Genomic DNA, 12,155 nt, shown 5'->3' on the forward strand with positions numbered 1-12,155 from the left:
TAATTATACCCTGGGAACCTATCCCACAGAGATCGCCCAAAAGGAAGAGAAAGTTTCTGTCACAAAGAAGTTCACTAAAGCATTTATCAACGTCAAAGAGTGGAACTTACCACCTAAGCTCAATTTCTCAGTGAAAAATTCCAACTACTACATTCTTGCCATACTTCTTTAAGTTTTACAATTTAGGAAAAGGATGACTTTTCAGGAACTACTACTGCTCATTCAAAGTAACTTCATGCTTCCACTGAAAGCCTCCGACACTGCCAGCCTCCAACTGTACTTCCCTGCACTGGACTGACATTCTTTCCCTACTTATTGGTCTGTCACAAGGAGACACATCTTCGGGCAAACCCAGGCCAGGCCCGTTTGCTTCAGCTTCAGCTTTTAGCATGACTGCCAGTGACATTTTCTGCTATGTTTTAAATGCATAAACATCACCTGTCTAAGGGCAGGACGCTCTTGATGTCCGTCCTGCATCAGGACTAAACTTGCTTACCCATTCAGAAGAGTCAGTGAGACACGGATGACTGATAAATATTTCTGGAAAATTAACATTCAGTCACGTCTTTTAGATTGGAACACAGATCACGCAGGTGTACTCTGCCCCTGGTGTCGTGAGCTCACACATGTGTGCGAGGGCATGCACATGCATGTGGGTGTGAAAACCATGTATCTTCATCATTTTCACACAGTCTTTGTTCCTTCCAAAGGCAAATCCGCTTTCTAGTCACAGAAGCTTTTTCCTACTAGATGTTGTGACTAAAGCAAAGAATCTAGTATTGGGTTTCCCTGGCGGCACAGTGGTTAAGAATCCGCCTGCCAATGCAGGGCACATGGGTTCCAGCCCTGGTCCAGGAGGATCCCACATACTGCGGAGCAGCTAAGCCTGCGTGCCACAACTACTGAAGCCGGCGCGCCTAGAGCCCATGCTCCACAACAAGAGAAGCCACCGCAATAAGAAGCCTGCGCACCGCAACGAAGAGTAGCCCCCACTCGCCACAACCAGAGAAAAGCCTGTGCGCAGCAACGAAGACCCAACGCAGCCAAAAATAAAATAAATTAAGAAAAAAGAATCTAGTATTTTCAGCTACATTGTATGATAAATTTTGCAGTACCTTCCACTGAATTTTTGGATCGCCGTTTTGATGTCTTTGTTGTCACTGACCTGGATGCTCTAGTGGAAATCTCAGTCTTAAAGAAAAGAGAATGAAAAAAATAAATTAATTGATGCACCACAGAGCGACACCATGAGCAGATTTATTATTCAAGCTCAAGGAAGAACAAACAGGAAACACAACAACATCCGTACGCATTCAAAGGGGAACTGACTCCAAGTCAGCGCAGCTAAGCACTTAAGACCTAAGAGTGTGGATTAGAAGGAAGCCGAAAGCTCTTTCACTCTAAATGCAGAATTCCACTTTTTGGTACAGCCCTAAAAAGGTCAGCTGTCCACTGACCATACCTTGAGAATCACTCTCATCAGATGAGTTTATGAGGACTTGACTTCTGTCGCTATATGCTTAATTACCTCAATGCATTTGTGAACAACTCTGAGAGTGAAAACGTACACAGTGTGTTTAAACAGAGCGTAAATCAGAGAAAACAGCACATCCCGTCCCTCCCACCGCTGGCTCAGTTCCCTGGCCCGACCCCTCCCTCAACCTGCCACGAGGGCCTCTTAACTAGCCTCCCAGCCTCCACTCCACGCCTGTCCATCTTGCCTGTGGCTGCCCGGATATACTTTCTGAAATCCAAACTGGACGATGAAGTTGGGGTGAGTCTAACCTCCCCAAGACAGCCCGGCCTGGCCTGGACCTCACCCACAGGAACTGCACTGCAGGGTCCCACCGGGCCAGGCAGAGCTTGGACGGGTCCTTCCAGCCGGCCCTCCGGTCCCTGCCTGCCTCATGACTTAATCCTCTCCCAGACTCCTCCAAAGTGCCACCTCCATCCTCTCCCAAATGACTGCCTTACCCCTCTGTACTCCGCACATCATACTTGTCACATAAAGGTACGAGGAGACCCAAGAGTCACCACAGAGAAGCAGAGAATAAGCACACCCCACCTACCTTGCAGGCAGTAAACCCTTTAAAGCGGTACTTTTACGACAAAATAAATATGGACCTATTGTGTGTGAGCCTCCGCCACGCCCCACCCCGTGCCTCCGTGCACTGGGGGTGGACCACACACAGCACTTACTATTTCAACACAGCTATGGGTTTATGGGTTTATGTCTCTCAAAATTATTTTTTCAAGTTTACCTCTGTTTCAGCTTTGGAGTCTTTGAAAGATCCATCTGACGCCTTTTTAGACATCTCTCCTGAGCTTGAGGACTATAAAAAAAAATTTTTTTTTTCAAACTCTAGAATTACTCAAGTCTGTAACATCTAAAAACGCGCCGAGATGTTTTCTCTAACACTGACCAACAAGATAACCCTTCACACGGGAGCACCACGTCACATCCCAGCCCCGCCCCACTGTGGTCGCCGTGTGGCCTGGACCTCCAAAGGCCTATCCGAGATCTCCGCCCACAGGGGGCTGACCAGGAGGCCAAGGGCAGCAGGGGCAGGGCCTCGCAGGGAACCGCAGGGAGCAGCGTCTCCCAGGCCCACGCGGTCCCTACGCCAGGCCAGACTTCTCGGAGATGTTCCAGGAACACACAGGGAATCTGGAAACGAGGGAGTCGCCCACTCCTATCTTCTGTGAGGGAACCACTCTCACCTCCCAATGGAGCGGTTCTTTTTGAGCAAAGTCTCCAGACGCTACATCAGGAAAGCACTCTCAAAACAAAAATGACGTGAAAACTGTAAGCATGTTAAATCAACACCTTAAAAAACCGCACACTTAAATCAACTCTCAGAAAGACATATCTCGACATAAGGAGTAGAAGAGACACGATCACTGAGATTTTCCTCCATGAAAAGCAGTGGATGCCTGTTGAGTACTTCAACAATTAACTGTCCTCACGACTTAACTATGAAGGTAGCAGACTATATCCGAAGTAGTTTCCTGTGCGGGCCAGGCTCTGTGCCTGGGGTCCCCGCAGCCCAGAGTGCTCAGTTCCCTGCAGACATGGGAGGAGGGCAGCACCCACACGTGGCCACTCTGACCTCAGACTCATCCTCCACCGCCACACGGGGACACACCCGTGACTTCTCAGAGTGCCTTCATACCTGCTGTTTCACAGGCTGAGAATGTCTCACCATCGTCTCTTCTAAGTCATGGGATTCGACTGGAGGCTGCAGACTGCCCGGCAGGGCCCAGGTGAGAGCTGAGTCTCCTCTTCCCTGGAGCTGCCCTCCCGGAAGCCTCGAGGCTCGGCTCTCTGGGGGTCCCACCACTCCTGGGGGGAGACAGCAGCCTGCCCCCAGAGCCCTGTTCCACAAAGGAGCCCCAGATGGACACAGAAGGGCCAGTCCAGCAAAATCACCACGACAGGTCTATGAACACCTGCCTTCGGCCAACAAGGGCCAGCTGGGAGCAGGAACGCAGTCCGTTCACCCTGGTCTCACACATTTAAACAAAAGCACGCCTCGCTCGTGGCTCCAATACGTCCCATGTATCCACGTATAAAAGTTCTCTTTGGAACTGTCTCTCTACTTAAAAAACCAGTCATACCACCAGCAACCTCAGTGAACATCACGGGTGGGACACTGGGTCTGAAGGCCTGGAGGGCTGAGAAGGTGCCCCAGGCAGGGGCTGCCTCGTGCACAGTAAAGTGCACTAGAATGTTCGAGCACCACACTAAAACCGGCTCAGCGAAAAAGACTTTTCTTAGACCTCTAGAAAGAAGCAAAAGACGGGGAAGGTCTCTGTTATTTCTAAAACTCCTACGGGAAACCGGGCTCTTATGATACATACGCCGTGGTGGGTTACATGACTCCAGGGTGTCCCTGGGAGACCCCAGGGTCCCAGGTAGCATACCGACAGCCAACAGAACCACTGAGCAGACCAGCTGCCAGGCCTGGCGTGCAGTCCGTCCCACGGAGCCCGCTCACCTCCCGGTGCCAGGGATGCGAGGCCACAAAACCAGAGGCCGGCTCAGCAGGGAAGAGCAAGCTAGCCCCTCACCGCCTGGCCGCCTCACTCAGCAGACCCTGTACTTTCCCAGACCTCAGCTTCCTCCTTTCTAGCAGCTGGAGACCAGAGGATTTCCAGGACCTGCCCAGGACACTTTACAGTTATCTGATGTCCCTGCAAGAACCAGCATTTGCAATGCCAGCCCTGCCAGGAGACTTACCCTATTTACAGCGGGTCCGAAATAACCTGCACCTCTAGAAAACAGTGTCTGAAACCAAAAGAATTTTCTGGAAAACCCTAAATTTACCTGAAAATTTAATTAAACAAGAATTCAGTAAACTGAGATCTCATTTTACTCATCTGCTAATGCTTCAGAGACTTAGAAAGTATCCCCAATCCTTAATCAACGCAGCCATGCCCACACCCCGGGGACCCCACACACTGAGGCTGCCTGGAAACGCTGCTCACAAAGCCATGGGACCCACTGATCCCCAGTCTCCAGGAGAACGCCCAAAGGCACACACACACAGCAGACAGGAAAAGCAAAAACCAGTATCGCTTTAAGGTTCTCCTAGGCATCCACGACTGTCAGAATTTTAAATTGGTGATAAAGAAATCCAGTTTCCTAATCACACTACAACCAAGACCAGAGTCGTTGTGGAGAACACCACGAACCCTTTCTAAGTTAAAGGCAGAGGTTTTCCGACAGGACTTACCTTTCTCCCCGGCTTCTCGCGCTCGTGGCTCCTCTCCTTGTCGGGGTCCCTGGAGCGCTGCCCGTCCCGCACCCTCTGCCGGGCCCGCTCCTGGCCCTTGTGTCGCTCGCGCTCGCTCTCCCGGTCTTTCCACTTCTCCTCCTTTCCGCCCTCGTTCTTCCGCTCGCTCTCCCGCTCTGCGCCCTTGTCCCTGGCCCTCTCCGGCCGGGCCCTGTTCTTGGCCCGCTCGCTCTCCCCTTCGTGGCACTTGTCTCTCTCGGGATCTTTGTGTCTGTCTCGGTCATTCTCCTTGGCCTTCTCCCTGTCCCTTTCCTTTTCTCTTGGTTTGCTTTCTTCCTCTTTCTGTTTTCGACCTCCGCTTGTATTCCTCTCATTTATTTCAGAGTTTCTTCTATCCTAGGAAAAAAAAAAGCTGGATGACAATATCACTTATAAATGTCTACCTGAACCACAAAAAGCCTCATTATTTCATTTTCAGATGCACGTAACTTGCATTCACCTCTTTATCCTTATGAACCCTGGATGCTTCCTCCCTCACGTTCTTATTATCCAATTCTTGAGGTTTCGACGTCAGTGAGGACCTTCCTTTTGTTTCCACCTTCTCTCCGGCTAACACTCTCTTCACCGCATCGTCGCTGGAGAGCTTGTCCCAACGTGAGGAAATAAAATGCAAGGTTGCGATGAAATTAGTACATTTAATAAACGTGAATGTCAACATTCAAAGATTGCTCATTAAACGGAATCTTTGTCTCCTAATGGATTTCAAAGGATAAAATATTAAAAGGAAATGAACGTTACCACAGACAACGTACAGCATCTCCTCTAACCGAGCCCTCCAGCACTCCTGCGGTAACCGCACAGTCCACTCAAGCTAAATGAACCCTGGGTCCCTTCTACCCAAGGTGCCAAGCGTGGACGTGTGTGCTGTTCAAGGACACCAAAGCTGGCCACATGACTCTACGACACCCTTCGCTTCTCACGGGGCCACAGAGGCCCAGCACCGAAAGGGCCTAAGGAATGATCTAACCGGAGCCCCATCAAATGCCAAAATCCCTTCTGCAGCATCCCTGACCGCCCCCGAGAGTCTCTGAACACCTCGGGTCAGGAATCCCACTGGCCACACACTCCCGCTTTCCGCAAGCCTGCGCTGAGTGACTGCTACACGCCCGGCACTAGACCGCGGGCTGAGGACACGCTGCACACCAGCGAGGCCGCCAAACACAACAACCAAAAGTCAGTGCGCTGGGGGAACACGACGGGGGTTCCAGCAAGAGCAGCCAATCCCACACGGCTCCCGGGAAGCAGCTCCGCACAGAGAAAGCAGCAGCACAACTGAGGGAGTGAGACCAGGGCAGGAGCCCTCAGGGGTGCAGGCACAAGGTGAGAGATGAGAGAAAAGGACCAGAGGAGACGGGCTTCGTGAGCAGTGCACGGAGCTGGGGGCGAGGGATTCAGCAGGAAGGCTAGTCAGATTTGCTTTTTGGAAAGATGAGCAACGAGAAGGATCTGGGTGTGGGGGCGGGGGACAGAGGTCAGCGCACTGGAAGATCAGCCTCTGCGTCTCCATGCCTTGGACCCAGCACACCAGGGCGAGGCTACCCTGAGGCCCCGGGGGCCAGTCTGATCCCACTCTCCATCTCCCACTGCTGCTGTGTGAGCTGAAGCCCACCTTTCCCATCTTGGTAACATGGAAGGTGAGCCCTCAGCCCATCAGGTCCATGAAGGGCTCTGTTAGCCATGCCCTTGATAAAGGTCCAACTCCGCTCCCCTGGGGGCTACTCAGATCCCACAAAGAAGGCAGGCCCTGGGGATGACCTGCTCCTACGGCCCAGCTGGACTGTGAGGGAGAAGCCAAGATTCCAGCCCTTGGTGAGGATCTCAGGAAATCCAGTCCCTGCACAAGTGAAACGGGATCTCTTTGAAGGCAGCACAGCTCTGCAAACACCCACCAGGGGAGAGGGAGGGATGGAGGGGAGGAGGGAAAGAGGGAGGGAAGCAGACCCAAGAGGCTGGAAAGGCGGGCAGAGAACAGGGACATCCCACAAGCCCCAAAGATGAAGAAAAGCAGCTCCTCCGGCCACCCGGTTGGAAACAGTCACCTGCCCTGAAAGGAGGCCCAAAAGGAGAAAGGATGCAGGGCTCAGCAGGCCGGGCACACAGCCTCCAGCCACGTGCCCACGAGCAAAGTGCCTGTGGAGTCCCTATTTGATGCTGACAGCTCGTAGACCCTGTGCGTAGCACTGCCTTATCTGTTTCAGTGTACAGCTTTAAACTACTTCTGCAACTCTGAGGCTCCAGGAGAGGTGGGGTCAGACTGCAAGCACAGGGTTAAAACCCCCTCCTTAAACACCTCGGCTCCGCTGCGTGGCCTGCCCTCCCCGTCTGGTCATCCCTCCCGCGCTGGCAGCTTCCAGCTCGGGGGCGGCGCTACCTTGTTGAGACAGCACTTTCCGATTCTCTGGAGCAGCTCGTTGGTCCTTTCAGGCTCGTGCCCGGCCACGATCCGGGCCGGCTTTGCCAGCAGTGGCTCTCCGGAGACCATGGCCACCACGTCTATGGCCTTCTGAAGGAAGCTAATTTTGGCGTCTTTATCCTGAAAGATTTCCATTTAAAACACAAATATTAAAATACTTCAAAAAGAGCTTGCATTATCTTCAGTATGTCCAACAGGCACAGTTCCCGTTTAGATAAAAAGCTATTTTTAGATGTGTGTTAAATTTAGAAATCCTGACTCTTTATAACAACCACCACCAAAAAAATCTTCCATAAAGCTTTTAGTTGTAGGTGGTGGGCTAGCATCATTAACCTTTGGAACACTCATTCCATTTCTCCAGGATAACGTTAGCGTGCTAGGCAGCTGCCGCAAAGACCACGAAGTGAGGAAGGGCACCTGGCAACGCCCAGAGCCACCAGCCTCGCATGCCAGCCACAGGTCAGCCGTGAGCGAGGGGCCACCACAGCGCACCGCTCACAAAAACCCTGTTCACGAAGGCGAGCAGGGACAGTGCCTCAAACCTACCTTAACGTTATCGGGCTTCATCTCGGCGTCTGTGTAGAGGCCCTTCATGAAACCGGTCATCCTGATCACCTTCAAAAGATAAAGCGAGGCCATGGTCAGCGCCCCACGGGACAGCCCGTGCCCTGGCCTCGCCCACTGCCCACGCTAAGGGCCGCCTGGATCTGTCTACGCCCAGGACGTCATTCATCCACTGACGCAATGAGCACTGAGCGTCTGCCACGTGCCAGGCCTCGTCCCGGCAGGAGCCAGCCTGGTCCTCACAGAACTCAGCCTGGCTGTGACGACAGGTGAACATGATGGACCCGCGGGGCTATAACGGGGGACAGGATCCCTCCTAATCCAGGTGCAGGAGGCCCCGGGGAGTCGGGGAACACTTCCCAGAGCAAATCATATCTAAACTAAGACCAGAAGCTTACGGGAGAAGAATTGGGGGAGCGGGTATTGAGGAAGCACGTGACAGGGAAAAGAAACAGTCCCACAAGGTCCAACTAGGTCCTGTTGAAGGGGCCAGAGGAAGTTCGACAAGAGGAGCCTGAGGCCAGGGAGTCAGCACGGGCCTGACTGGATGGCCTTTGAAGCCATCAGGAATATGGACTTAGCCTCACGACCACGAGGAGGCCCTGAGAGGTGCACAGACAGGAAACGGCCTCCTGTGAGGACGGCTCGGGGCAGTGGAGAGCGTGGACTTTGGAAAGAAGAGGGACTTCCCAGCCTGGGTTTCTCCTCACTTCCTGGGACACAGGGGTGCTCTGTGCCACATCACTTTTGTCCTCCCCCCACCCCTTCCTCTCCTCAGTCAACCTGGACCTCCCAGCTACCCCTCAGTCAGGCTTTGGGGGTGGTGATGTGTTCCGTTCCTCCCCACCTCCAGACACACCAGGGCCCTGGCTTCTCTCAGACCAGAGGTTTTCAAAATGCGGCAGGTCACTATAAAGTCAATGTAATGGGTAGCAATAAGCATTTTTTAAATAAAACATATAAGAAAATATCAGACTGCACTGTATGTAGTTAGGATGAATATTGCCTATATGTGTGTGTCCTGGGTCAGACATAAAGAGTATTTATTACCTTAAAAAAAAAAAAAAAAGACAGTCCCACACTAATATTGGGCTCCTTCTCTGAGACCAAGCTACAACTAGCTAGCTATTAATTAAGCTAGCTTTCATTCCTCAAACTACTTAACAGCTGTGCTGGTTTTCTTCCTGACAAGACAGGCGGAATATTAGGAGTATCCTGCATTTAATATTCCTGGAACTTCTGCATCCTCAAAAGGAAAAACCTTTGGAGCTTTTTCCAGTGTGCTGACAGTTAAACTTGTGAGCAGTCATTTTAACCAACAAGAGACATGAATTTCGCAGGATCAGTGCTTCAATTGATGAAAGAGGCAGAGTTGGTTTAGCAGTAGCTAAAATACTAACAGGGAGATTTGAATACAATACTCAGGGGCAGTGAAGAATTTTCGTACAAGGATCTGCACATATTATCTGAAAATGCTTTCCAGATGTCAACTGTCCTAACATCTTTATTGAGTAGGTGACAATTAACGTATTTATCTTTACACAGGTAGAGAAATTAATTTTGACCTTAGATTAGGAAAAAACTGAGGAAGAAAAGCAGACCAGTGGATCCCGATTGGGAACACGGAACTCCTTCCCCACACCCTGGCTACCTGGCCAACCAAGTCGATTCCTGCCCGAACCTTCCTCCTCCTCCGCCCTTCCAGGAGGTGGGGACAGCAGCCACCATGAGCCCAGGGCCACACCAAGACCCACAGGACGAGGTATGGCCCCCAGCCTCCTTCCTGGCTCTGTTTCAGTGAAGAGATGGGACTAACACAGAAAATGAAAGTGTGAGGCTGGGCGGCAACCGCTGTAGTTGGCCACTCACCTCCTGGCTAAGTGACTTGACCCCTCCTGGGTTAGAGGACGCTACCTGCCTACTTCACAGGGCGGGGTGATGCAGCTCAAGGCCCGGCTCCCACCAGGCTCTCCACGCAGCCACGTCCCTTCCCCAAACACTGTCCAGGGCAGGTCTAAGTGCTGCACTAGCTTAGGAGGAGGGGGAGGCCCGTCAAGGCAGCCCTTGGGATGTGGGTGGGTTTCAAGAGAGCTGTAAGCACGATTAGGGTTTTTAACAGAGAGAGGCACACATTGTAAGCTAACCTAAGATAGCAAAAACAAGCAAAGCAAAATTTGTGTAATTTCCAGCACCTGCTGGAAAGAGTGAGACGTGAAGTTTAAGGACAAACATGGGGCAAGAGTGGGAGCCTGAGCCCCTGGACAGCTGCAAATTCGAGCTCTTAACTCCCCAAGAGCATGCCCGAGTTTCCAAGGTCAACACTGCACTCAGGTGCGCCACGGAAATGGGCGCTGCCACCCTGAGTTACAGGAGCCTTGACTGATTCCATTCAACAATGAATGTCTGTCGTGCACCTTCTGTGTACCGTACCCAGGATATGCCAACAAACGAGCTACCGTCCACGTCACTCAGGAATTCGCCAGCCAGTGGGGAAAAGTTTACAGACAACCAATCTCAAGACATGCTCTGTCGTTTATCAGCAAATACTGACCTGCTCTTTTATAGCGTCTTCTTTTCAGGTCCCCTAAACCACCTTCAATCAATTCACCCACAGGTACTGATTAAGCATCCAGTATGTGATGACCACAGTGGAGCAGGTGGAGGAAAACTTGGGGAGAGGGAGTTTATACAAAAAAAAAAAGAATGATTTCTTTCTCCCGGGATTTGTAAGCACTCTCCACATGCTAGACACCACAGCAAAAAAAAATCACAGAAACAGCTTTGCCAGGTAGAGTGGAAGATGTGCTCTGAGAGATACATGGGTAGGATGGGAAGAAATAAGAATGCTCCCCAAGGGGCCGGGAGTCTCCCCGGAAGAGGGGGCTCAGGGGGTTGGCGCGAAGGGGAGCACAGGGGTGAGAGCAGAGGCGCCGCGGAATCCGGCCAAAGCCCGGCTCCTCGGGCAGGGGACGTGCTCAGCGACGCGAGGTCCGACCCTGACGCCAGCCCTGGTCCCGACCCACAACCCGGCAGTGACCCCCGACCCGCATCCCGGCCCTCACCCCGACCCCCACAAGGGCCCTGACCCCCGGCCCGCACCCCGAGCCCCACAAGGGCCCTGACCCCCGGCCTGCACCCAGACAGCGCACCGGGACCCCGGCCCCGACCCCGACGAACCCCGGACTGCACCCCGACCCCCGCCCCGGCCCGGCGCTCACCTCCGTGATGATGTCGTGCAGGTAGCGGAACGGGGGCTTGTTCAGCAGCTTCTCCGTCAGCGGCGGCCTCCGAATCACCTTCCCCAGAGCCTCCTGCGTCCGCTTCACCACCGCCGCGTTCATGGCGGCGCCGCCCGCGTCTCGCCGGCCGCCGAGCCTAAACTCCGCTACGCGGCCGCCGCCGGCCCCGCCGCCGCCGCCAGGTCCGGCCTAGACGCGCCGCTCGGGTTTCCATCCCACAGTGCACCGGAGTCGGCCAAGGCGCGTGCGCGGGGCCGCGGCCCTCGGTCGCCAGGGCGGCGCGGCCTTAGCAACGGACCGGCGGCGGCGCCCCGGGCCCTGTCCGACTGCGCGCGCACGCGGGCGGTGTCTGCGGTGGGGCTACCTCAGCGTCCCTGCCCGGTGACAGCGCCGAACCCCTCCACCGCTCAGCAGCCTCGGGAAAAAGCTGTTCGCCCCGCGTTAGAGGAGCCCTCCCGAGGACTGGATAGCAGCAACACAGCTTCCAAGATTCATTTCAGGGGGACTGGACTAAGTTATCTCGAAAGACACATACCTTATCCTGTTGTTACTTAACATGGCTTCTTGGAAGAGTAACTCGTTTTCTCTGAGGCTATGTTTCTGTTCCTATAAAGCAGGGATAATATGTGCCAGCCTCCCTAACTCCCAGGGAGATGAGGACCAAACGATGCTTCAGGGCTTTGTAACCAGGATGAAGCCGCTCCCTTGTTGTTCTGCCAGGTGTCTGTGGTTCTGTCCCATCTGTCTTCCATCCGCCACGCACAGGCTCACTGCAGATACTTCTATCAATATTGAAGCTTTGTGGTCTGTTTTTAGTTCTTCTATTGGATACCTTTGTAATTTTCATTCACATTCATTTTTACCATTTTCAATGCGCTCCATTCTTTATGTGTTCTTTGCTCGAGATGTATCTGGATGTGGAGTTTTTTAACTTAAAATTTATATTTGACTTTTTAAAATATTTATTTATTTGGCTACGTCAGGCCTTCGTTGCAGCACGCGGAATCTTCGTTGCAGCACGCGGAATCTTCGTTGGCGGTATGTGGGATCTATCGTTGTGGCGCTCCTTGTGGCGCGCGGGCTTCTCTCTAGTTGTGTCGTGCGTGCGAGTTTTCTCTTCTCTAGTTGTGGCCTGGGCTCCAG

The 12,155-nt window shown here is 52.9% G+C and overlaps 1 protein-coding gene across 6 annotated transcripts in view; it reads right to left on the bottom strand.

The window, feature by feature from the left end:
* TRAF3IP1 (TRAF3 interacting protein 1) overlaps window positions 1-11,220 on the bottom strand; it is a 66,367-nt gene extending 55,147 nt beyond the window's left edge. For all 6 annotated transcript variants that reach the window (XM_060015825.1, XM_060015824.1, XM_060015826.1 and 3 more), the window contains exons 1-7: window positions 10,992-11,220; window positions 7,756-7,824; window positions 7,168-7,329; window positions 5,236-5,379; window positions 4,737-5,132; window positions 2,262-2,333; window positions 1,116-1,191 (exon numbers count right to left, since the gene is read on the bottom strand). In XM_060015825.1, coding sequence (XP_059871808.1) covers window positions 1,116-1,191; window positions 2,262-2,333; window positions 4,737-5,132; window positions 5,236-5,379; window positions 7,168-7,329; window positions 7,756-7,824; window positions 10,992-11,114 — 1,042 coding nt within the window. In that variant the 5' untranslated portion in view covers window positions 11,115-11,220. The remainder of the gene's footprint in view (window positions 1-1,115; window positions 1,192-2,261; window positions 2,334-4,736; window positions 5,133-5,235; window positions 5,380-7,167; window positions 7,330-7,755; window positions 7,825-10,991) is intronic.
* Between the last annotated feature and the right edge of the window lie 935 nt (window positions 11,221-12,155).

The sequence above is a fragment of the Delphinus delphis genome, chromosome 7 (assembly GCF_949987515.2).
Source record: "Delphinus delphis chromosome 7, mDelDel1.2, whole genome shotgun sequence".
Classification (NCBI taxonomy): domain Eukaryota; kingdom Metazoa; phylum Chordata; class Mammalia; order Artiodactyla; family Delphinidae; genus Delphinus; species Delphinus delphis.